Source organism: Pogonomyrmex barbatus, unplaced genomic scaffold, assembly GCF_055798465.1.
Source record: "Pogonomyrmex barbatus isolate J1 unplaced genomic scaffold, ASM5579846v1 scaffold8, whole genome shotgun sequence".
Lineage (NCBI taxonomy): Eukaryota > Metazoa > Arthropoda > Insecta > Hymenoptera > Formicidae > Pogonomyrmex > Pogonomyrmex barbatus.
Genome location: NW_028297182.1, coordinates 9,089,625 through 9,117,043, shown reverse-complemented (window position 1 = coordinate 9,117,043; position 27,419 = coordinate 9,089,625). Strand labels below are relative to the sequence as shown.

Genomic DNA, 27,419 nt, shown 5'->3' with positions numbered 1-27,419 from the left:
TTTGATCTGAAAATGTAAGTTTTAGAACTATTACTTGAATTAATCTTATAGGAAATGAATCAAAATGTATATTATATACTTTGATTATATAATATATATGTATATATAAGAATCAATAATCATATTTATTTAAAAATGTTATTCCTATTATTGTTCATAAAATGAATAATTTATCTAGATTATACAGACATAATATTCAGCATCAAATAAAACAGTAAACTTTTATTAACTATGAATATGCTTTCTAGATACAAAACGGTAAATAAGTACGCAGTACTAAACATGTACTAAACATACATGCCTTTTACAAAACTCAGTACAATAACTCTATTTCTTTACGCAACCAATCGATTACACAGGTGAACAAAGAACGAACTTTTTAAGTGTACAATTAATATCTAACACAGTACTTTTAAACATGCAAATAAGTATTTAAAAAAAATCTCATCTCCAACGAAGGAGTATTAATATTGTTATTACAATAACAATATGAAATATTTTGGCTTGTCCAATTAATAAATATTTAAAGCATAACCAAATAATGAATATAAATAATTGCAAACATCATCAGCTTTTTAAATGCCCCTAAAATCTTAACTTGAACTCGTTAAATGTGTTCTTAAATCTTATAATAAAAGTCTATGTGAACTATATGAAAATCCATCTCATGTATGCAGTACTTGCTTTCAGTACAATCGTTGGGCATAAATTTATTTCACTTAACATTTGTATAAGACTGGCTCGTTCAAACTCTCACTTTACTTCATTATTGCACATGAAACGAATAACAAATTTGAACTTGTATATAATGGAATAACATGAAAATTGTTTTACAAATTTGGTGTATTGTATCCACTATTAATAACAAAAAATGCTGTATATTTTATACCATATTATGCATATTTATATATATATGTGTATTTTTATATATATATATATAAATTTCTGGTCCATGCGTCTAATAAAAAAACGGAAAAAGACAATAAACACTAACTGTGACTCAGAAATAATATCAGAATCAATATCATAATACAAATAATGAATCATGAAGTCATGGAATTCATTCATTAATTATACAATTGTTTTTTAAGTTGTAAGAACATCCTTTAAGCGTTACGTTCTTATAAGTCTCATAACATAATTAAAATTTATAAATTGTTATAGTTTATAGATTCTATAAACAATTAATATCAGTAATGTATAACGTACAATTTTGATAACTTTTACATCATGTATAGCTATCTGTAATTATAAATTATATAACCATCACATATGCAAGTATCTCAAGAGATTTTTCATTTAATTACTACGAGTTTAATTATTTATATTTTCTCCACATAATAAAATATGATATTTTTTTACAATAAACATTATCCGTAATATTTTCACTTTATATTAGTCTTCTGAGTAGCAAAGTATGCTATGTATACCTATATAGTAATGCTGCATTCGCTTTTTTGCATTTGCGTATCCCATCTTTTTAATCATCAGTACTTGCACTGCACTAGCGTAGTTTATTTTTCGAAGTTATTTTTTTCCTGAACCACCCTGAAAGATTAATAGAATGAATACAATGCATTAATATTTGTATAATTGGATGTGATATATTAAAACAATACATGTACACTGTATGTGCCATAATTGATAGTGATAGCCGGAACAGAAATGATTTCACACATGTAAAAATAAATTGGGAATATGGAATACAAATTTTTTTATATAAAATTTTGTTTTTAAGAAAATTTTTGTCCGATTTGCATGCGAGCATTTGAATATGTCTGGATTGATTATACTGTTTTTGTACTGTTTTGTATTTTATATTGTTTCTTCCAGATTCTTGGTTATTACCTGATGTAACTGATTTATCGCTGAAGACTCACATTCAAAAGAATATTTTATGAGCATTTATTCTATTTATTGAATAATACTAGAAAGCCGACAATTAGAATGGATCTTGATGATAATTAGCAACTGCAAAAACATTACATAGATCTAATGCAAAAATCATATTCCCGACTGCAACATGTAATCATATCAATAGAAGGATAGAGACTGAGAAATAAATTAGAATTGATAAAAAAAAATTTTGCTATTGGCAATGTAATATACAATATATAGTGAAATCAACTGAATCCAGATATAGTTAAATACTTATGCACAAGATAAATATTTAAAGTTGTTTTTCTTTGAGACAAAATCTCATACAAAAAAATTTATTCTTTTTTATTTTTCCATATAGAATCATTCTTTCCCCGATTGTACTATCATACACGAAACATCTTGTATATTGTATTCTACATATTTGTTCTTTCATTGCAATAAATAATTATAAATATTAAGTCAATTGTAACAAAATATTACAAACCTGGAAATTTGAATATTAATAAAGCAATTGGAAAGAACAATATAAAATCTATGAAAAACAACGCATAACAATATTAATTATTAATAAAAAAATATATTACATAATATTTCTATTAAAATAAATATTTCTTATTAATAAAAAGATATTTTCTTGCGTTGTCTTTCACATTTAAATTTAACATACAACTAAAAAAAAAGATACATGCCTTTTAAACATGCTACGACCATTCACATAAAAAACATCTACAAAATCCTATTATTTTAAACTAAAAAGCGATCTACTAATAGCAGTACACTATACAAATAATAAAAAATTTAATTATCTTATATTAAAAAACAATTTATGAGAAATACATTTATATATAATATTAAGTAGCATAATAAGCAAACAAATAATATAGAAACTCTAACAATAAAAAAAAATAATTTACGAACAATATACACACAATACTTATCAGCATATCAAATGGGTAATAAATAAAAAAAGTACAAAATAACATTAAAAACATACAAAATAACATTTAAAAAACCATTAAAATACCTTAATTTGTGTATATTATTTACATCAATTATAACATTTCAGACTAACACATACATACATACATAACATGTACAATATTGTTAGTAGCATTCCATAGACTTTGATCATTTTTTATTCATCAAGCGATATATTACGATTAAGCGACGAAAAATATTTCAATTAAAAAATATATATACATATATGTAAGACTAAAAAAGGCAAACATTTATTGTAGTCTTTAAACAATCTCATATATTAACAAGTTATATTAACCTTAAGCTGGTAAAATTTATAAAAAAAATAATAATGGATGATGTATTTTTATACAGCAATAGCAATTAAAAGCAATAAGATGTTAAATGTTGCTATAAAAATAATGATTGACTGTTACAATGATTAATCATTTAACGTTGTTTTTTGCGCGTAATGTACCCTTTACCCCAGTGTTTGTGCTGATAAAAATTTTCTTACATATAAACTATATACATTTCTGTAAACATCGATTTCATATATATTTGTCATTATTTTTCTAAATTTATATATATTTCTCTATTTACTAATCAATTTTCTAATTTTTATACTTTTTTTTTTACAAAAGCAATGTATTTAGGTTTTCTAGTTTGAAAATTAGTATATACATTACGTATGTATAATGGATTTAACAGTCAGTTTTGTAAGTCATAATCGGCGGAGGTTAAAGATGGGAATAGAGAAATTATTTTTTCTAGCCGTATTGTACGGAAATACACGAGATGCAAAATATTCATAATAATATAGTCACTAAAAAGGTATAAAGCCAACAATAGCCACTGTACAACATGTTTTTGGAACATATCCAACTACAATATATAATATATATTGACAAAATATAAAACTTTATAAACATATACTACCATTTAAAAAATATAAAATATTGTATGTATTAATTCATACGATATTTTATATCGTTATAAACAATTATATATATTTACAAGATTTTATTATAATTTTATAAGCAGAACAAATTTAAATATAAAATAAATTTAATTACAGTTATAATTAATAATTAATCATAACTATGTATTATAATATATCGGATATGATGTTTCACTAATTTTCCACCTTCTATCAACATCAAGCATCAAAGAAAATTTGTTCTATATGTTCCAAATAACAAACATAAACTCCAACTCTAACTCAGTACTATTAATATGGCCTACCATTTACTATGTGATATATTAAATGAAATTTTGTAATATATATCATATATATTTATTCTAACAATGGTAACAACAATGTTTCTTTTATTTTTTAATAAACAATGTATTTAATGTATATATCTAATGTATTTTTATCTGATTTAAATAGTTTTTAAAATATTTATAACTGTATGAAATTGCAATATTTGCATTAGCCATTTCTTATATTTATTCGTCTAAAAAAGTTAATCTATGAAAATAATACAACTTTAAATATAACATTTCCATTTTTGTCATTGATAATAATTTAGAATCTAATTTTTACTAATATAATATCAATGCACTAGTATAGTTAAAGATTACATTAAATTATCGTAAATATTTTTGCTGTATTATATGATAACAGAAAAAAATATGCAAATACAAAAATAAAAATAGTGCAATTACAAATATAAATATAAAAGTTAATGCCACAATAGAATATGTGTGATGAGAAATTAATTATTTGTAAAATAAATTATACATGATAAAACTTGACACATGAATTTCTAGCAATAGTTCTACTATTAAAATTTTCCGAAAGGCTAGGAGGAAACATTTCAGTATCTCATCTTTAGATTTGCATACCTGCGAATCTGCGCCGTTTTGCCATGGTTTTCTTAGTGGACTGTCGAAACAATCAAAACAGTTAAATCGTTATTGATTACAGAGCAAGCATTTGAACAAGGCTATTTTTTTATGAATTATACAACTGCGATAATCTGTAGCTGTTATTAGTTACATATTATTAACGTTACATTTGTCAGAATTAAATTTAATAAACAAACACTGGGACAAAGATTACCATTATAATCGCGATGTCTAATTTCATTTACTCAAATTTAGGACAGAATAGGGATGATCCATTAATCAACCAAAAATAAATCTTAGTCAACTTATATTCGACTTATTCGACTCAGCATTGTCACATTATAATTATAAATTGTTATCGTCGCTTAAAATATTAAAAAAAAAAGTATTAAATTAAATACTTCTGTCAACATATATATATTATAAAAATATTGATAAAGGATAAAGATTGTAGACATATAATCGAAAAATGCTGCAAATATATATATATGTTTTGCAATTATTTTATAAAGCGTCATTGTCATATTTATAGCAATTATATCTGACTGTGAAATAAATGTACTTATCTATTTTGAAGAACGACGAAAAAAAATGATGTTTTTGTATATATAAAAAGAGAAATTTAATTTTCGTATACTTGTACAAAATGATGCTAATATAACACTAGCATGTATATGTAAATACATGTTGCAGTAAATGTGTGCGGCGGATATGAGTATATAAATGTAAATAACGTATATTATAACATGTTTATGTAAAAAAGTTGAGCAAGTTGTGCAAAGTTTACCAATCTTCACCTACATAATTTTTAGAATTACTATATTGTATTACATGCTACTTGAATATACAGTTTCACTTTTTTACTGATAGTCACAATAATAAAATAATAAATTAAAGTATACAAAATCGATCTACACCATAAAGTACTGCTTCAAGATACAAGCTACCGAAAATAATATTGCTTTAATAATAGCAAAGAAATAATAATAGAAGACTCAGTATTACCACAAAGAATATTTGTCAAAAGTAAAAATATATACATATTGCAAAAAATAGTGATGGCCAAAAGTATGATTTTATATTTTATAACTTTATTCATTTCTTAAAATATTTCTCATGTATTCTTGTCTTGTTTAAATGTATTATATAAAAAAATTAATACATAAGCATTATTTATGTTATAACTATATATGTATAAATATATATGTATTATAAATATATATGTATTTATAAAATATAAATTGGACAAATATATTAAATATATTTAAAAATTATAATATTAAACAAAATATATATTAAAAAAAGTAGATTTTTAATGTTAAATTCAATTGTTGAAATAATAATAACAAACCTTATTTTCATAGTATCAAAAAGCAGAAGATATATAAATCTCATGTAAAAATGTTGTAACATATTCTTTGTAATATTGAGTCCTCAGAAATGTGTCTCACATTTCAATAATCAACTGAAGTGCACCTATTACAATAATCGAGCCAGTAACACTTTTTTTCTGTCTCAGACTGCTAGGTTTACCTTCCTCTTTTTCTTGTGCTTTTTATGTTGCTGGCCAATCATTGGGTTCCAATTAGCCTGTGTATTGTGATCTGTCATATGACAAGATTTGGAGGAGTATTTTGTAGTAAGAGAGTTGTTCTCAATTTCTTGTTCAGATTGATTAACCAAATTGACAGATTTGGTTACGGAACAGTTTGCAAACTCTGTATTCTTGAGCAGAGTATTTTCTAATGCAGCTATCAGAGCCTGAGATGCTAGAGGAGGCTGCATTCCAGATACATTATTATCTGATTGCTTAAAGGAATCAATTATGGAAACAGCAATTTATCAAATCGTTATTTTTTTATGTAATAAATATATCAATAAAAATTTACAAAATTGCTATTCCAATTATCTAATACTCTTGAAACACAGTGATAAAAGTGCTAATAAAGATATATAATTAAATCAATATTTTTAAAATTTTTTGAACAATAAGAGATAGAATCTTTTTTATATATTACAAAATAATATTATTCTTTCCTAAATAAAATACTTCAGAAATATCAGCAAATTAATCACTGTGTTGATTAGATGGCTGCAATGTATAAAGACTGCAGTTTGAAATATAATTCAATCTGACGAAGATTATATCAATATTTTAATCAAATTTAAATATATGTATAAATGACTTTTTAAACAAAGATAACTGAGCACACACATATATATATATATATATATATATATATATATATATATATATATGTTTTTTATTGTAATCTATAGATAACATGGGAATCAATAACTTGAATTTTAAATAAATTACAGAAATAATTTTCTCAATAAATTTAAGCTTTTTAGTTCTGTAATTAGTACAAAATCTAAGATAAGCTAATAAATTATTATGTAATTATCTTCTCTGTTTATTGATTTGATTATCAAGAATCAAAATAGTAATGCTTGTAAAAGATTGGGATATTTATATTGGAATATTTAAAGTATAATTTATGTTTTTATAATGTCAAAATTTTTGAATATCTTAATTTTGTAACATCTATATACGCAACTCTCTCTTAATGCTCTGCTTAATTGTTATCATACATATAAAAGAAAAATACTCAGGCGATTATTTATTAGTAATTATTGGCAGATCTTTCCGTGATTAGTATCATCAGTGTTTGCAGCATTGCACAATATTTAATGTTTTTATACAAAATTTTTTGTTATTATAAATATAGCAAAAGCTATTTAGTATTTCCGAAAAAAAAGGCACAGTATAATAAAATAAATTTTTACTAATAGATACTAACCTCAGCTTGAAGAGAGTCTGATATGGGTGGACCATTCAGCATAGATTGTTCTGAGCTGCTACAGCCTCCACAAATTTCGTTCTAAAATTAATAAAACGATTTTGATGCTTTTCTATTTGATTTTAAACATATATTGCTAGAAAAAACTACGTAGTATTGAAAAGAATACCTTGAGTTGGGATACTTCTTGTTGAAGTTGTGTGACAAGATTTTTCTCATAAACTAAACTCGCCTCACTAGTTTCAACAAGAGAACGCAATTTTGTTACTTCCGCATCCAATGTCGCCCTCTTATTGCATTCTACTTCTAATTCTTGCGATAATCGGGCCTTCTCCTTAAATAATAAAAATAAAAAAAGTCATAAGTTTCAAAAAAATTATATTCTTGAAACTTTTTATATTTTAACTATATATATATATATATATATATATATATATATATATATAATTTTAATGTAGAAGTTATTGAAATTACTAGAAGAAATATATCAATCATAAAATTTATTACCTCTTGTAATTGTTCTAAAGAAACATGTTCATTGCCATCTAGTTCTCCACAAGATGTGGGTCTTTGTGTTTTAAATAATGTTCCAGTACAATTTTGTTCTACATGATCTTCTAATTCTTTCACTCTTTGTTTAAACTAAAAAAAGATTGTAATATAAAACAAAAGAATATATCCAATATCTCAGTTAAGAAATTTTTCTCTATTTTCAGAATAAAGATTTCTACAATTCATACCTCTTCATTTGAGATTAATTTAGCTTGCATATCATTAAGTTCTACTCTAAGGTTCACTACTTCATTTTCCTTTTGCCGAAGTTGCGATTGCCACCTCGTTTCTTCGGATTCTATATGACTTTGTAGTTTATTAAGCATACCTTCCTAAAAAACAGTTTCGAATAAAAAAAGTTATGTTTTTGTAATAAAATATTATAAAGTTAAATAAAATACTCACCGTATCATAAATAATTTGTTTGTAATGTGAAACCATGCCTTGCAGATTTTTGTTCTGTCTTTCCAAATCTGGATTTGTTTGATCTGAGTTTTTGTGTTTTAATTCATTTAAAATAGTACATACTTTATCTTCAAAGGATTTCAACCATTGTTCATGTGTTTTCTCGCACACTTTAATCTCTGGGAATATCCTTTGTAAAAGTGCCTTTGTTATTTCTTCTTGTTCCTCTTTAATCTTTTGTATTGCCTGCTTAAAAAAACATGCAATATTATATGCATACATCATATAAGAAATATTAATTTTCTAACATCAATAAATAAATATATTAATTTTTAATAATTGTAAATGATTCAAAAGAAATGATAATGTTATTAAATCTATATCATGATATATGCTATTATTGTACTTTTAAATATATTATTTAACTAATATTAATTGAAAACAATAAACTTACTTCAACGTTCTTCTCATCACTAGATTTGGCACGTGACTCAGCAGCAGTAAGAGCTTCCATCACTTTCCAGTTTTTTGTGCGCAGCTCCTGTAACAAAACAAAATTGAAATACAGAAAAATAGAGAAAGCTATTGTAGTAGATAATAATTTGTTTATGTATAATAATAAAGAATTAAAACGTGTTAGTTTTTATGAAAAAAGAAATTAGTATAATAATGGACGCAAAAAATGTAGTAATATTACATGAAAAAAATAATAATTTAAATATATTATATTAAAATATAAGTAATAAAATAATAAATATAAGTAATTTAAATATATTGTGTGTGTGTGTGTGTGTGTGTGTGTGTGTGTGTGTGTGTGCGTGTGTGTGTGCGCGCGCGCGCGCGCGTGTGTACGTATAAAAAAACTCACATTATTTTTAGATTTTTGGACTTCCAAAGCTTCTTCTAGTTGCGTAATAAAATGTTGTTTTTTATCTGCATCACTTTCTAATAGATGTAACCGTTCATTTATCTTACTAAGTTCTTCTTCCTTGTGCATTAACTTGGTTGTCAATGTTTCTAATAAAGCTTTTTCTTCTCTAAATTTTTCGAAAATAAATATTTCACAAAAATTAAATAAATAAAATATAGTAATATATAATGTGGAAGATTATCAATTGTGTTAAATTGAAATATTACGTTAAATAAAAAATTTATATAGTTGTATATATATATATACATACAAATTGGCATGTTGATGTTCAATAGTAGGTAATTTGTCTGTGAGAATTTTGTTCTCCTCATGCTGTTGCTCTTTTTGTTTCTCTATGATATTCGCAAGCTGTATAAATATAAGACATATAAAATTTTTTTAAAAATCTTTAATACTCTATATTTTATATTTAGACTTTATCTCATATTCTAACATTAGTATATTTTTAATAATTTTTCATGCAATATACAATTATTAAAACATTTAAAAAATAAAGATGAATAAATAATACCTCAGCGCGCAATTTATCGTTCTCTTCTTGCAATTTCATAATTCGAAATTGTTCATCTCCTATCTTTTTTTCGTTGCTTTGCAATCTATTTACCTCGATTTGTAAGGCTTTCAATTCATTCGTAGTTTTATTAAATTCCCTGATTTGAGCATGAGCTTTAGCTAATTCCGTTTGTACGCTTGCCAATTGTTCTTGTAATGTTTGCATTTCATTTTGATACTTATTTGTTTCGTTTTTCGCTTCTTTTAAATTATGTTCTGTTCTTTCAAAATCGATCTTTAATATAGTTAATTCTTTCTGTACAGAATTTAATTTGCACTCCACATGCGTAACTTGCGCACTAGATTGTTGCAAATCATTCTGTACGATATTAAATTTGTCTTGCAATCTCTTGAGTTCTTCCTCCTTATTACTCAATAGATTTTTCAAAGCTATAATTTCGGCCGCTTCTGATTTGGCTTCGTTCATTGTGGCTGATAACTCTGATTTTAATTTTATTAATTCACTTTGAGCTTTGCCGAGTTCCATTTTTAAGGTAGGCATTTCATTGGCTTCATTTTTAGCATGATTTAATTCAGCCTGCAGTGAGTTTACTTGTTTCTGCAATTCCTGTTCATGTCGATGTGCACTTTTTAATCTATGATCTAAATCAGTATGCGCACGATGAGATTCCTAGAAATTTCCAAGAAAAGATTCAATGCTAATAAAAAAAAAAAAATGATTAAGCTTTATTAAGAGTCTCAATAAGGGATCATGGTTCTTACCTCAAGTTGCCTAGCGACGTCTTGTAGTCGATCATTAGTTTCTTTGAAATGCTGCAATTGTCCTTCCGAATGCATCAGTTGACCTTGCATTATTCCTAATTGCTGGCGTAAAACCTCTATCTCTGCGGTACTACTTTCGCAAGTAGCTTGTAGTTCATTTTGCAAATCCTGCATCTCCACATGCTTCTGAGTCAGCTGTGACTTCAACGCATTCTCGTTTTCGCGCATTTGAGCAAATTGCACCTCCATTTGTTTCCGTTGCGCCATCAGTTCTTGCTGCAAATGGCCCTGAGTTTGTCCTTGATCTTCTTGTAATTTGTGAATAATAGTGGCATCTTCATTCACTTTGGTCTGCAGTTGTTCAATCTGTCTAGCAAAACCTTGCTTTTCTGCAACATGACTTTCTAAAATATGTTGCATTCGTGTGTGCAATGTCTGAGTTTCGGTGATTTTGACATTCAATGATTCTTCAAGTTGTCTAATGTTTGCTGAAAGTCTAGATTTCTCCGTATTAAATTCAGCTCGCAATTCTTTCAACTTGTTTTGAAAGGCCACGCTTGCTTCGTGCTCGTCAGCTAATGCTTTTTCCTTCTCCGCCAATTGTTTCTTCAACTTAATAACAGGGTCAGCGCGACCTTCTGTCCATTCAGAATGCTCTAACGGATTGTCCTGCTGCTTATTTAAGAGTTGATTCGTTAAGATTTGTATTTCAGATCGACTAAGTTCTGCCTTTTGAATACATAGCATTAAGAGTTCAACATTAACAGCATCCCCATCTAAAAAATAAAAAAGTTTTATGATAAATTTCATATATATTCTGTGCGATAAAAATTTTATATGTATTATTATGTATGGGAACTGATAAAAATTTTAAAGTTATTAAAATATCGATTTGATTAATAAATAAATAAATAAACACACACACACAGAGACATTTAATACTATTTCTGTTTATATTTTTGTCTGAATTAAAACATTGTTTATAAATTCAATGGTATAAAAAAAGAATTAAGAATTTTATATTACTGCTCGTATATTGCAGGACTATATTGCAGGTACTAAATGCATGGACATTGACCTTTCTATATGTATATGTGTAGAGGGGGAAGTGATCCTATCTCAACCACATTCCAAAGCACTTCAAAGGAATTTGCTTGACTTTGCTTTAATCAAAGCCTTGACTATTATATAACTGTATTGTGTTATTATAATTTATTTAAATATGCTAATATATTAGAAAAATAATAAATAAGTATATAAATGTGTTGTAAATGTTATTAAATATTCTTAACATAAGCATTATAAACAAAAAGTGACAGTACAGAGAGAAATAAGGTCGTATTATCAATCAATTAAATTCTATAGACTATAGCATGTCATAATAAGTTTGATATTGATTTGCTCTTTGTTAAGAAATGCATACAGATTTCATATCATCTTTGAATGTTTATTTCATGCTATTATCATTTATTAGGATAAAAGATGAATAAATTATATCTATTTACAAATAAATACTTACCAATCTGAGATAAAATATCATTCTTCTTTTTTGTTTTTTTCGGTTCTTTGCTCGGTAACTGCTGAACTACAACTTCCTTAACAACTTCCCTTACTTCCTTAACTGGTGTTTCTTTCTGCTGCTCCTTTACTTCTTTCATAGTTTCTTTATTGACTGATGAAGCATTAGAATAATTATTAGTATCCTGTTTCTCATCTTGTTTCTCTTTAATGTTTTCATCTCTCTTTTTCATAGTATCTTTGTTATTTTTTTTCGACTTAGTCGGAGTATCCTTTGGTGATTTATTGATCCTCTCCACTGTCTCAGTTTGGGAAATCTGTTGAAGATTCTCCTTCTGTTATACATTTAGTAGACATATACATTTAGACGTACTGTTAGACATTATCGATATTGTTATTTTTATATTATACTAGAATGATATGATTCACAATAATTAAATAAAAATAATTAAATAAAAAACTCCAGAAAAAAATAAAATTTATAAAACCATGTTATATAAAACCATATTAATATCCATGTTGTTAATTATTATCTTTAATAATATAAAAATCAAATTGTTATTAATAAAATAAATATTAAATTGTTAAATATTAATTTTTAATTATAAAATTGTTAATAATTCGTAAATCAATATTAATAGTTTGTATTTCCGTTAATCATGAATATGATAAATGTTTAATATATGATATATGTACATATATATATATATATATATATATATTTTCATAATAGATATATACATATTTTCATGTACATATAATTTTTTTCCAAATAATAAAAATAAAAGAAGCAATAAAAGAAATAAACAGCATACTAATTGACATGGTAACAATTTTTAAATGTTTAATCAATGCTTGAAAAAGAATTACTTCATTCTATATATGATACTTTTATCAATTAAATTACAAAATAAAGTAAAAAAACCGAGGTGCGAGAAATATGCAAGAAGTGCAAGATACTCTGCAAATGGCAATCACTCACACTCTGACTCCGTACGAGTTCAAGGTCATCTTTTGGATGAATAAGATCAAAATGATTAGCCTCCGCCAAGGGAGGTTGCGAGGAATTTAATTCAGTCACAATGACTGGAGGCTCGTCTTTATTTACGAGGATTGGTTTTATCTTTTCAAATTTTCCTTTCTTCTTATTGCCTTTGTTACTTTCCTAAGAGTTTAATGCAAATGTATAATATTCCCATATTATTTGAAGCCGCACCAAAAAATATTAAACATGCTCGAAAATTCATGTTACATTATATAATAGTAGTGAATACATATATGATTAAATAATTATTATATCATTTTAAATATTAGATTATGCTTTACATACTACTGTACAATTTCAATAATAAGGCAAATTATTTTAATATCATATATATATATATATATATATATATATATATATATATATATATAATACATTTTATATATTTTATTAATATATATTTTATTAATAAATTATTATTAGCAATTTATTAAACCACTTTTCACCTTATATTTACTTTGTCCTCTTGTCGAACACATAAACCTGGAATTTTTGATACAAGTTCACATTGCTATTAATGCTTTCTTTGCAGTATTTTCTTTATAAAGATTAAAGTAGTTTATAAAATTATTGCAGATTAAAAAAAAATTTTTTATATAAGTAAAACTTGCTAAAAATATAATTAACATCTTATTTTCTCACATTTAGTAAGATTTTTTTATGTTTGACTCGCTTATAATCTAAGTGATAAGGTAGTCGAGATTGAAGCAATATCATTAAAATACTACTGCATGACGAAGTTATTTTTAGAAAATAATCTTGAACTTTCAGAGTTACTTATCAATGGGACACGTATGCAAGAAATAATCGAATGGCAGATTAAACTTAACCAAAATTATATTCTTAATAGAACGTATTTGTTGAATATCTATATTCATTTATGTATGTATTCCTCTTCCAAATGATACATTCTTATAAAAACCAATAATCTTTTACTCATATATAATTTAAAATAATAACCTCTTAGATAAATAAAGTAACAAAATATCAAATATCAAATAACAAATAAGTAACAAAATATCCTTTTATAACTTACCAAGACATTATTTATATATGTATACATAAAATTGTTCAAAAATAATAAACTTCGATTTTTATTTAAAATAAGATTATGAAAGATAATGTAACAGATCTGTCAAAGTTATTTTACAAAACAAAAATTACTGTTGATAAAAAAAATTAAACAAATGAAAGCAGCAAAAAATGACTTCAGTATGTTTAATGAGATGTTGACATTTTGACATTAATCCTACCAAATTACAATTTTCTCTAAAAAAAAAAGAGCAGTCACGTGAAATTTATATATAAATCTTTTTAGAATATTTATTCATATTCTCATATAAAGCATAGTGAATGAGAAAAAGAAAGTTTATTAATACTTTTGAAAACATTTCTAAATAAGAATTTATTTGCTAAAAAATTATTCGATACATGTTTATTATTATGTAATGTAAAAATTTATAAAGTATAAATTGTAAGAATAACTAAAAATCCAGTTTTGCAAGCAATATGTGAGTATAATGCAACAATACTTGTTTATAATTATCTTATTTATCATATATATACTTACACCACACACCCATACCCACCTACCCACCCACACATATCCCCCCCCCCACACACACACAATTTTATATATTTAGAAATTATGTTATTATGACATGAATTTTCGAAATAATATAAATGTTGAAATATTATTATGTCATTATTATTATTACGTCATAATTTCATGTTCATGCATTGCAAATTATAAGACAATAGAATAAAAATAGGCTGCTCTTTACTCATAAATCTCTTCTTTACTAGATAGATGTGATGATATGCCATATTGTATGTCATCTAGGTTATTGTATTTCATGCATGAAAACAAACTTTCAAATTTTAAATACTTTAAAGCTTTATTTACAGCTTTCATGCTATTTTAAGCAGGTAATAATGTTAAACATAATTATGATGCATTTAGGTGAGAGTGATTTAAAAAGCATATAAACATTAATTGTTTGAAGGCTAAGGAACGCAATTGTGTCTCATATTAGAAAATTACAAAAGGCTTTATTGTCTACTTTTTTCATTCATCATTGTTATAATATTTAAAATAGTTATAATATTTAAAAATAGTTTGATTTGATAACAATAAATCTAATCTTGACAATAACAAGATAATAACAAGACAATAGAAAATAAGTCCATTAACAAGAAGAGTGAATAATCTGAAATTTCTACTGTATACTCTGTATGGATTCGTACTTTAAATTAAAATTAAATAAAGACATATATACATCTATCCAGTAATTAGATTTTTATATTCCTTTTCTTTGTATTAAAGAGTTTAGAATCTATATATCTTGATTCTTGTAGGCTAATTGCATAGGCTTATTAATAAGACGAAAAAATTAATAAATTAGAAAATTTACCTGTACTGGTGGCTCAGGTGGCAATATTTGAGGAATTTCTTCAAATTGTACATGCTCCGTTCTTTCATCTTTATCCTCCTTATCTTCTTTATCATCTTTTTCTTCTTTCTTCTCTTTCACCTTCTTTCCTGCTTTATTCTTGTGCTTCTTTTCTTTATTCTTATCTTTTTTATCTGTAAGGTTAATAAAAATATTTATTGAAAGATATAATATTCTTTCCTTACAGAATTTAATATGATAACTTAATTTATATTGATTTTCTACTCTTGCATTCATATAGTTTTCAATTTATGTTCTATATTTAATTATTTTGTACATATCAAAATAATTCATCAAATTTGATTTTATAGATAAAAATCTTGAAAATTGACATACTTGACAACAGATCATCAGGAAGTTTTCTCTGTTCGGCAATTGCTTCTTCGTAAGATTTCTCTTTTATACCAAACATTGAAATGCAGAGGATAGCTACAGCAGAGATGACAACAATGCCGACGTATACAAGTCCTGTCTGAACATCCATCTTTGATTATTTTACCTAAAACATTTGACACTCTAAGTAATAATATGAGATAAATTATCACTCATCAGTTGTGATATATAGATAATATTTCCTTTACTTTGAAGATATTCTCTTATCTGTATAGTATACTGTTGATTTGAAAATTTTGGATACATGACTATTCGCCACTTTAAACTTACTAAACTTACTAAACTTACTAAAAGTTTGGAGATTTTAATATTAATTATCACAAGATAAAAAACATTACTGATTCATATATATTTTTTTTGTTTAGATATTAGTGAATAAGCAAAAATACAAAAAATCGTTCTATTTAAAGTATTTTTAGAGAATTAGAGAAAAATGCAGAAGTCGCAAACACAATAATGATTACGAATCACGCTTCGCGCAAAAATTTCGATTCGAAAAGCAGAGCAAATTGGTTGCTAAGAGGGCACTAAGAGAATTTATCCTCGAGGCATCCTAATGGGGGTCCCAGATAACGGTGGATGGTGTATACGTATGCAAGTCGAGCGTACGAGCGAGAGCGGGGATGAAACGCCGAGGAATTACGGTGAACGGCCCGTGCGGAAATATCAGGGTTGCGGTGTAATCGCGACCGATTTGGAGGACGGCATATGGATTATGAATCACAGGTCATCGACACATCATGAGGATTGACTGACGGCGGCGTGTCACGTAGCCGACCGGCGGAATTCGATGTGTCGACACGTTTAACGGTGTTACGGTGTGACCGGCACGCCGTGCTTGCCCCGGCGAGTTTCGCACGCGCATCATCGCCGTGGCCACTTACCGAGGATGTTTATCTCCGTGGATTCCAAGTATCGCGATGTTGCGACGGACGCGTGAATAGCAAGGATCGTCGTGGATCGGCGCGTTCCTTGCTGCGGACGGCACGGCTGGGTATGTCGTGTACGACGAAACGAACGAGCGAGTGTAAATGGGTGTGTGTGAGAGAGAGAGAGAGAGAGAGAGAGAAAGAGAGAGAGAAGGTAAACGCGACGAAGCAGAAAATACACGCACGCGACTCGATTCCCTCAAGTACTATGGCGGCCGGACATGGAGCGAGCTGTACTAGGTGCCGCAAGCCACGCCTATCGACCGTCGGCTTGTTTGATTGGTGCGAGGCCTCTGCCACGTATGCAAGACGACTGCCGGTCGCGCAACGGCGCCGCACATCCGCGATGATCGACGGGTTCTTCCCGGTTATCACGATGCTATCATATCGATAATGGCAATGACGGCAACGACGATAACCTGACGAAGGACCGACGATCTGATTTTAATCCAATCGGCGAATGTTGGAGCCGTCGTATTCCGATTGCGCGTATATCGACTCCGAACATTTGCAAGTGTCCATCGACATCAGCAAGATCATTGTATACGATAATCAATCTCGCGAGCGTGAAAATACAATTATTTTCATGTTGATTGGCATTTCATATCATTACTCTATCGAGTTTATATGCGGACGAAACTTTGCGGACGCGCTAGCATTAGATTTGTTTTTCATAATTTATTATATCTCGTACGTATTTATAAAAAATGAAATACATATTAAGTCTGTTCCTTTTAGCGCTTAACATGCCCGTTCTCTTTTTTTCTCTTTTTTTTTCTAATCGAAAGATAAGTGGCTTCTTTTTTAGTTTTCTAATTGATGTGCACTCATATTTAAAGTGAAATAGATATATATTTGAAATTTGACAAAAATAAAATAGAAAGTTAGTGCAGCCTAGTGCAGGAAGTCCTGGTCTACAATAGGTGATTTAAGCCTTAAGCCATAAGAAATTGACCAATCATAGGTATTCATAATTGATTCTTATTTTAAGATCGTCTTAAGTAATGTATCAAGATGCTAATACAGCTCTGTGATTGGTTGATAATCTTTTAAGATAATACTTAAAGCAATCTTAAATATAAGATTCGACTGTGAATATCGGCTATAATCGATTATTCTCCTATTCTTCGACTATGATTCGTCCATTTCTTATGGCTTAAGGCTTAAATTATCTATTGTCGATCGGGACTTTAGCAATTCAATGTTTCGTCTTAAAAAAAAGTATATATATATATATATATATTGCTTTGGGCTCTGGCACATAAAAAAATTTAAGCAGTAAGGCCGGTATTCACAGTCAGTTCTTATATTTAAGATTGTCTTAAGATAACATTTCAACCAATAGGATAACTATATCCTCACACTCGACTGTAATTGATCAATGGGTCTGTTCTTTTTAGCTGACTGGCTCCACTTCAGAGTTTATCTTTCTTCTCCCAGTGTAAGAAAAAAAGATAAACTGTATTAGTACAATCAGTTTAACCAAAAAGAATATGTCTTATTTCTTACGGCTTACGATTCATCCACTGCTACTGCTCGTTGTAGATCACGCTTTAAAATTTACTACCAATACTGAAAATCTATAGTTCATGTGACGTCTATTATACATTATCAATGCTGACAATAAATTTTGGAACATAGCTTCTGTTGAATGCAGCCAATGAGTTCTTCAACAAATCGACATAAATTAAACGTTTATCCTTATTTAGCATTCAGTAAAAAAACAAAGTAAAAAATAAAAATAAAAAAATAATAGATCATATAATCAGACTCTTGTATCTATTGCTATGAAAACATCGAATATAACTAAATTTGCGTTGATCTGTCTGTAGCTGAAAAGTCCGCAAAGTTAGCAAGTTACCAACTTATAGTTAGGAAGAATATTTGTAACACATCTAACAGAACGTATCCTAGATTATTATTATTTTTTTTTATAAAGTTTTAGAATTTGTTAAGTTTAGTAATAGATCTCCATCTAACCTTTGACTTTTCGTGGAAGAATTGTTAGACACCGTCCAGCCGTCGTCTCCGTTGACGGATCCAAGATGGCTGCGGAACGTCATAGCGGAGAACATTCTGACGAAAACGCGTGATTCTTTCGCTCTTTCCCCCCCCTTTTCTTTTCTTTTTTCATACTCGCGACAAGTCATTCACGAGTGTTTCTCGGTGTCGACCTTACCGAGGTCTACCCGCAACCCGCGACGCATCGCTGAAGAGCCGCGAAAAAATGGCGTCCTGCGACACTAGCTGATTCTCACGAATACCTCCAATGTCAGCGAGGAAAATGATGATTTCTCAAATTCTCTGGCGTTCTCGCCCTTGATCAACGTGAATCAAATGGCGGTAAGTAGATTTCATTGCGCGAGTCGTGCTATTACTTCCAAACTTTTTGCGTGTCGCGTCATTAAGAGAATAATGTGCGAATTGATATCAAAATTGACAATTCTGTATGTCGCGTCCAATTTCGCATTCTTCCATACGTAAAATGCACTTGTGATGGAAAAATTCGCTAAAAAATATTTATTTCAAAATATCTTGATTGTCGTTAACACGTGCAAGGAGTCGTGTCATATAAAATAACAAAAATTCTCATTTTTCTTATGCATTTCTATTATTAAAAACTTTGAACTGCTTCGGAATATATATTAAACGCATATCTTTTTAGATATTACGTAAATTTTCTGTCTGAATTTAAATTATTTAAATTATTATATGTTCTTGTCACAATGATGTATCACTTAAGAACAAAAGGGCATGTGGATTAGAGAATTGTGAGTCTTTGTCAATAGTGTCATCATTAAATAACATTATATGTGGTATTATTAGCAGCAGCTGCTTATTGTAGTTGCAATAGAATGATAACACATATGTCAATAGTTCAAGTTGCATACTATTTATAAATGATATTTAAAAATAGAATAACATTATGGATACATGTAGCATTTATGTTTTCTTTAATCTCTATTTTATATAGAGAATATATAAGAAAAATATATTTATATTGATTTTACAAATGTGAATTATTTTTATAATATATAAGGAGATATTGATTATTTTATCAAATTTACCAACAGTATACATATTTTTTAAATTAAGTTACTTTTAGAATTATTAAACTTTTCAAATAATTTTTCTATTCTTAATTAATATTTGAGATTTGTCTTATTTTATTATTATTTTAATAGTACTTTCTAAAATTCTATTGAGATTTTTTAATTCTATTAGATTGTCGACATGACTCCTCAATTGAATCGAAAACGTGGCTCATCTGTCAGCTTTACCCGAGCAAAAAACAATAGCGAAGATGCTGAGGATGAGATTCACATATCTCTGGCACCATACATACAAACATATCTGGCGCACAGTAGCCAAGGATTGGGATGTTGCGGTATCAGTTTACCTGTACCATTTGAACGAGCAGCACCACGATCCTGGTGGAATCCCAGATTTGATTCGGAAATCCTTGAGGAACAGTTTAAAAGAAGTGCCTTTCCTCAAATTAGATTAAGATTTCGGTTTGTATTAACATGAGATTTATATAATATAAATATATAAATAAATAAAAATATATATATATATATATATATATATGTTTGGAAATATTCTTCTTGGACCAATCATTAGTTCTTTAATTACGTTAAAAATAGTCAGTCAGAAGGGTTTTAATTATTTTTAATTATTTTACAGATATGCTCTCACTTATATCTTGCTGGTGTCCTTATCGTGGCTAACATATTTTGTGATAATTGGAGTAGAGAATGATACGTTAACGTGGGCAGCAATAGCGGGTGTTTTCGGTATTGTTGGCGTTATGATTTCAGTTGTTTTTTATTTAACGCATACAGACTACTATAAATCCTATGTACTACCAACTTCTCTGGGAGTTGCATCAACACTCTGTTTCTTGTCCTTACTCTTCCTCACCCTGGTACCACCTTATATAGACGGACTGACTCTCGTTGGACATTTTGCTTTGTGCTCCGAGATCTTATTAGTCATTTATACAGTGCTGCCAATGCCACTCTATGCCTGCGTAGGAATATCCACGTTGTACTCATTCATGTTTGAGTTCCTGACTGCCTATTTGTATGGTTCGAAGGGCGCACGACAGAAATTCTATATGAATGAACGAATTGTACAAAATGATACTACAGGAATTAATAGTACGAGAGCGGGTGAAGAGAAAACATTGATACTTACACACTCATCTTTAAACGATCCTCTCATTGTTGCTGGTCTACAGAATGTGATACGTAATATTAGTGATTTTACTACAGCAATTAGTACAGAGGCGATATCGAGACTGCGTGAAAGCAGAGATACAATGAACATGGAAACGAGATATTCGGAAACGGTAGCTCAACGATTGTATGGAGCTTTGAGTAACTCAAATGTTTTAACGAGATTAAATTCTAGTGTCTCATCCACGATATCTACTGTTAATGCTACTGTAAATTTATCGTCTATAGATTATTATTATTACCCTAACGATGATATTAACTTCTCCACGAATCTCGCAATAAGGATCTTGATGCAGATTTGTATTCATTTGATAGGCGTGCATATTTTGATAATGACCTTTGTGAGAATGCGCGGTACATTTATGAAAGTCGGTCAATCTTTGCTGGTCCGTCGACAGCTGGAAATGGAAAAACAATTGAAGGAAAAGATGATACACTCTGTTATGCCACCGAAAGTCGCGGATTGGCTTATGGAGGAGAGTGAGCGTGAAAGAGAGCGAGAAGACTCTTTGAAAAAGGGCTCGATACCATCCAATAATACGGATATTCGTTCGTTGTTCCGACCATTTAATATGCATTCGATGGAGGACGTCAGCATTCTTTTTGCCGATATTGTTGGATTTACCAGAATGAGCTCGAACAAGACTGCGGAGGAATTAGTAGGTATTCTAAACGATCTATTCGAGCGTTTTGACGATCTTTGTGAGCATCACGGTTGCGAAAAGATTTCCACACTAGGAGATTGTTACTATTGCGTAAGTGGGTGTCCAGAACCAAGGTCCGATCATGCAAAGTGTTGCATAGAAATGGGGCTAGGTAGGTGAGATATTATCATATTCAACATTTTGATCATTCTAATCGCTAAATTAATATCGTAAATTACATTTTGATAGCTATGATCGAAGCTATAAAACAATTCGACATCGAGAGACGTGAAGGTGTGAATATGAGAGTAGGTGTGCATACAGGCACTGTACTCTGTGGAATTGTGGGTACCAAGAGATTCAAATTCGACGTTTGGTCAAATGATGTGACTTTGGCAAATAAGTTGGAAAGTACGGGAAAACCTGGCCGTGTACATTTGAGTGAGAATACTTTGAGATTTTTGGGAGATCAATACATAACAGAGAATGGAGATCTACTCAATGGTAAGCAAGATGATGAAAAGAAAAAAAAACAGAGATCTGAATTTTATATTACACATTATATAATCTTTCATTTTTTCAGGTGTTAAAACTTACTTTATTAGAGCTCGTAAGTCGGATTTCATGAATCAATTTATCACAAATGTAACGTCACCTAAAAGTATCTCGCCATTGATGCAATCGCGGAATCGCTTGGCTTCATGTAACAATCAGACCAAGCCGCGGTATCATTATCTCCATATGGTCACCAATGCGAGTAATTATAGGATGAAGGCTAATTCCTTGCCCAGTATCTTGGATTCTGAGAACGATGGGGATATCATGGATGAAAAAGAAGATTCAAACAAGAGTCCTACGTCCACTGCTAGTTGTGGCAAGAAGAAAATGCGGAATAAACCATGGAGGTATCTGCAAAGACAACGAACAACCGAGGAAATGATACCTTTGGAAATAGAAGAAGGAAAAAATATCGTTATAGAACGAGCAAAACCCGATATTCAAACATATGAAGAATGTAATGGATTTAGACGGGTTAGTAGCTCTCTATTCTTTTTCCTAACTATCGCTTTGTGACTAATTATTATTTACAATTACTTTGCAGGTCCCTCTGAATAATGGCGTTGAAATGGATCCGAATCCTATACCTTCTAGTCCTTTATTATCTGGTCCAGAACCGATTAGTAATGCTTCTTCCATTTGCAGTAGGAAAGACTCCGGTATTAAGAGTAATAGCAGGCGAAGCAGTATACAACAGCAGGTATATTTTTTAAAATTTATTTTTTTTTTTATATATCTTTTATATTCGATTGTTTTATGGCATTTTTTAAATGATTTTGTAGTTATTTCTAATGAATGGCATGGCCCAGGGTGATCTATTGGGACATAGAGTTAGTGGTTATTATACTTCTAGTTCAACATTAAATTCTACTCACGAACCTTCGTCATCAGTGCCTCCTTATCCTTTCCCTCCGATAGTAACAGATACATTCGGTGCGTGTTTTCATAAATTACGAAAGCAATCTGATCTTCAGTTAATTAGGTAAGATAAATCATTCGATATGTTTTACAAATTACGGCGAGTCTTTTTTTAAAAATTATCTTTTATTTAAAGGTGTGTTCAAGACAACGTGAGTTCTCAGCGCTCATATTTTGTTAAACCACCGCTGTCAAGTGTCACTCTCTTCTTCAAAAATAAAGAAATGGAGAAAGAGTATCGAGAGAATGCGCACAAGATCAGCGAGAGTATTGGCGATAACCCCCCTACTCTGGCCACCTCAAGATTTAATACGTACTTTGACATTTTAATATCTGCCCTGGTTTATACAGCCATCACAATTTCGTTATTTCTTCTATGCAAACCGACGATTTACTACACAGTGTTCTCCGTACTTGCCATCATTGTTCAAATAATTGCAGTGTTACTTTGCATTCGACAGCTTCTTTATCCGAATACGACTCATGCGACTTTTACGCAGAAGATTTTCAAATTTTTTTCTCGATGGTATCCATGGCACGCATGTGGTGCAGTTTTGGTTGGTTTACCGATTATTTCCATCTTGCTGAATTTCACATGCAATAACTTTCGGAGTCTCAGTAACTTCGAGTATTACTACAGCTACCTGATCTTTGTTGGATTAGTTCACTTTTGTAATTTTACGCAGCTCAACTGCTGGATGAAAAATCTGTTAGTCACTCTCACCGGCATACTATTCATATGCCTTGTTGTGAGTCACATATCACCGTATCATCAGGAGAATCTCAGTAGTAATAGCAGTAGCAGCGACAGCAATCATGTCAACGACTCGCAATTGGCGCAGTTACGCGTATTACATTCAAATTTTTTCGCAAAATCGCTCGCGAACGAATTAGACAGCGGAAACGTTTTAAATGATACAAAAAATTTTCTCGTTACTACTCCGACGAAGGCATCATTGCCGGCAAAGCATACAGGAAAACAAAAAGTGTCACTTACGACTGGTGAGATATCTTATGCTAGATATAACGAGAGATTGTATAATTCAGAGATATATTTGGACATGGTACTGTTACTATTGCTAGTTTGGTTCCTGAATCGCGAGTTCGAGATCAGTTATCGATTGTGCTTTCATGGCAACGCGGTGGCAGCGCGTGACAAGACACGCGTGCAGTCAATGAAGAATCAGGCCGACTGGCTTCTACATAACATCATACCCAAGTATGTAGCCGATCAACTGAAGACTACCGCTAAATATTCACAGAATCACAAATCCGTGGGCATCATTTTTGCGAGTATCGTCAACTTCAACGAATTGTACGATGAATCGTATCTGGGCGGTAAGGAGTATCTACGTGTACTCAATGAACTTATAGGTGATTTCGATGAGTTATTAGAGAGACCAGAGTACGCAAATGTCGAAAAGATCAAAACAATCGGTAGCACCTTTATGGCCGCGAGCGGCTTGAATCCACAGGTGAGACAGCAAAGTGAGCACGAGTACATGCATTTATTCCAATTGGTGGACTTTGCTATGGCGATGCACAAGGTGATATACAATTTCAATCGGGACCTACTAGGTTTCAAGCTGATCCTGCGAATCGGTTTCAATTACGGTGACGTCACGGCTGGCGTGATCGGTGCTACCAAGTTATATTATGATATCTGGGGCGACGCAGTTAACATAGCGTCGCGGATGGATTCTACGGGAGTCGCTGGTAGGATACAGATGGCTAGTAATTGCTTAGATGTCTTGTCGGAACGATACGAGTTCGAGCCACGTGGCCAGGTATATGTAAAGGGCAAGGACAATATGGATGTGTTCTTGTTGATAGGAAATAAAAAGAGCATCGATACAACTTGAAGATTCAGCATCAATTATGTCGATATTCTTCTACACGACGATTATGCGTCGACAATTTGATGCTATTCGCGGCCTGCAACAATCATAACATTTAGATTAGATCTGTTCATTATCATTTTTTATAATTTTTGAATTTTCGGATAATATATATACATATAAGTGAATTAAGTTGAATTAAACTAATATCTTCACTTTTTATAATAATATTTAGTAATATTTAGTAATATTTTCTTGTTCCTATAAATACAAAAAAATCTTTTTTCTACAATAAATATTTAATGAAAATAAAACTAAATAAAATATGAAACTGAAAATTAAAGATTAAAGAGAATTAAGTTTTTAATGAAATTTATAAATACTTCATTATTCAATTCGTATATTCTGAAATTCTAATTTTTAACGTAAGATTGAATAATGTCTGGTTTATTAATGATAGACAGATCTATTGCTAACAATCGATTCAACAGACTCATGTCATTGATTAGGAAGCATATATGCATGCATGTATGCATGTGCGGATGTGTGTATATGTGTGAAATAGGCGAGATAGCGCAAATGAAATAGACTATATCTTTTTTGAGAAACACAGCAGAGTTGGCACATGCGCTGCTGGAAAAGGAACGTTGTACGCCTTATTCGTTGACTGCTCAAACTCTGTTAGCGAGAGATATTTATTAACGAGAGATATTGTATTTTTGTAAAAATATCGAATGAGAAAAGATATCGCGGAAAGTTATCCGAGATCTGCCTTTGTCTCGAGTACAAAACTGAATCAGCGAAGGAATTGTTTTTAGAAGCGTTTTACGTTATTGAGCATCGAAATGATAATTATTTGCATATGTATGTATATATATATATATATATGTATATGTGTGTGTATGTGTGTAAAAGCCACGAATAAATTGTGTGTGCATATATAGTTGAATGTCAAACTTGAGATGAAAGTGATATCTATTTCCTAAGTCAAGTCACGAAAAGATTCGTTCTCGATCGAATGATAGCGACAATGAAATGCTCGCGATAATTTCAAAAAATTAATACGTGGCATTCTATTCGATATTCTAAGAGTAACAGCGAAGTGCGTTAAAAGTCAACGAAACTCAAATACCCCGTTAATTATGAATGAAACAAATTTTTAAAAGTAATATAAAAGAAAAGAGAAGTTATATAGTCGAATACATGAATCAAGAGATGAATACATACAGTCTTCCTATCTAATATTGACACGTCACGTACAAGATGAAAGTGATGTGAAGTGTTACAAGCGTCGTTTGAAACTTGATCTATATAAAATATAAAACAGAAATAAGCAAGTAATAAATGAAATTTTTTATCTTAGAAATTTATATCTTAAATTACGCGATGAAAAATAATTTTACCAAAGAATTAATAACTAACAATTCAGGCCGCAAACGTGTGAAATGTAAACGTAGATTATTCTTAAATATGTTTGTAGTAATAATATGCACGTGCGTGAGATGAAAATTAAATCATACACATTCCAAAGGTAGCGACAAGCATGCCTGCAAGCTCGAATTAACGATTAATGCTCGCAACAAAATGCTTCTTAACGTCGCCGTTAAATAAATGTTTCCGTTGCTGTATTTGGACACAAAATTATTACGTCGAATTCCAAAGAATATCTTATTGTGCATTTTCTTTTTAATCTCAATGATAAATAACACTACGTTCGATGGAATTTATGTTCTATAGAAAATAGTATGTGTGTCATGTATATTTACATACTTGACATCTGAGACACTATCGTGTCTCCTGATATATTTATATTTATACATGTACATATTTTTCTGAGGATTCCGAAAGAGACTATATTAACTCAGAAAGCTAGGCATTTTAAGTTTATGTAATATGATATACAGTGCAAGCATAACGATAAATGGTCTGGATCATCGACATTGCATATTCTGCATATAATACACTTGTTATTGATACAAGAATTCTAATTGTTTTAATTTTAAGTAGCGCTTAACTCAATGGAACTTTGTTCCACATGAAAGTAATAATGTCAATAATTATGTATAATAAAGGAAAACCAGTTCCAATCCCAATAAATGTATACTATTACATATTTATAACTTCTGTATGAAATATAAAATTTTAGAGAATTGGAAGGAGAATTATAAGTTATATTAAATTATTGTTATATAAAAAATTTGTGATATAAATCCATTTGTGTTG

The 27,419-nt window shown here is 29.6% G+C and overlaps 2 protein-coding genes across 14 annotated transcripts; one reads left to right on the top strand and one right to left on the bottom strand.

Moving 5' to 3' along the window:
* Window positions 1–207: 207 nt before the first annotated feature.
* LOC105427026 (uncharacterized) lies at window positions 208–19,113 on the bottom strand. Of its 13 annotated transcripts, none has more exons than XM_011638548.3 (18): window positions 18,978–19,113; window positions 16,012–16,174; window positions 15,637–15,809; window positions 13,160–13,342; window positions 12,179–12,512; window positions 10,660–11,435; window positions 9,896–10,567; window positions 9,635–9,732; window positions 9,322–9,490; window positions 8,908–8,994; window positions 8,454–8,702; window positions 8,237–8,380; window positions 8,004–8,138; window positions 7,666–7,830; window positions 7,497–7,577; window positions 6,226–6,501; window positions 4,690–4,729; window positions 208–1,548 (listed from the first exon to the last, which is right to left on the bottom strand). In XM_011638548.3, the coding sequence occupies exons 2-18, from the start codon at window positions 16,157–16,159 to the stop codon at window positions 1,505–1,507; spliced, it is 3,774 nt and encodes a 1,257-aa protein (XP_011636850.2). In that variant the 5' UTR covers window positions 16,160–16,174; window positions 18,978–19,113; the 3' UTR covers window positions 208–1,504. The 13 variants fall into 13 exon arrangements, with proteins under 13 accessions (XP_011636850.2, XP_011636849.2, XP_011636854.2 ...); XM_011638547.2 differs by lacking the exon at window positions 18,978–19,113 and adding an exon at window positions 16,953–17,238; XM_011638552.2 differs by lacking the exon at window positions 18,978–19,113 and adding an exon at window positions 16,953–17,238 and having other exon boundaries at window positions 6,226–6,471.
* An 84-nt stretch (window positions 19,114–19,197) lies between these two features.
* Ac13E (Adenylyl cyclase 13E) lies at window positions 19,198–27,393 on the top strand. The gene is made up of 8 exons (XM_089084129.1): window positions 19,198–19,340; window positions 20,223–20,512; window positions 20,685–22,054; window positions 22,132–22,386; window positions 22,466–22,914; window positions 22,985–23,140; window positions 23,223–23,422; window positions 23,495–27,393. The coding sequence occupies exons 1-8, from the start codon at window positions 19,335–19,337 to the stop codon at window positions 25,218–25,220; spliced, it is 4,452 nt and encodes a 1,483-aa protein (XP_088940255.1). The 5' UTR covers window positions 19,198–19,334; the 3' UTR covers window positions 25,221–27,393.
* Window positions 27,394–27,419: the final 26 nt, after the last annotated feature.

What these genes read in the sequence shown, in the direction of transcription:
- Ac13E (XM_089084129.1), top strand. An exon ending in GAATGGAGATCTACTCAATG is followed by an intron (nt 22,387 to 22,465) that starts GTAAGCAAGATG and finishes TCATTTTTTCAG; the next exon opens with GTGTTAAAACTTACTTTATT. An exon ending in GAAGCAGTATACAACAGCAG is followed by an intron (nt 23,141 to 23,222) that starts GTATATTTTTTA and finishes ATGATTTTGTAG; the next exon opens with TTATTTCTAATGAATGGCAT.
- LOC105427026 (XM_011638548.3), bottom strand. Translation starts at nt 16,159, where the DNA reads ATGGATGTTCAGACAGGACTTGTATACGTCGGCATTGTTGTCATCTCT. An exon ending in AACTCGTACGGAGTCAGAGT is followed by an intron (nt 12,513 to 13,159) that starts GTGAGTGATTGC and finishes AATGTATAACAG; the next exon opens with AAGGAGAATCTTCAACAGAT. An exon ending in AAAACGGCGCAGATTCGCAG is followed by an intron (nt 1,549 to 4,689) that starts GTATGCAAATCT and finishes TTAATCTTTCAG; the next exon opens with GGTGGTTCAGGAAAAAAATA.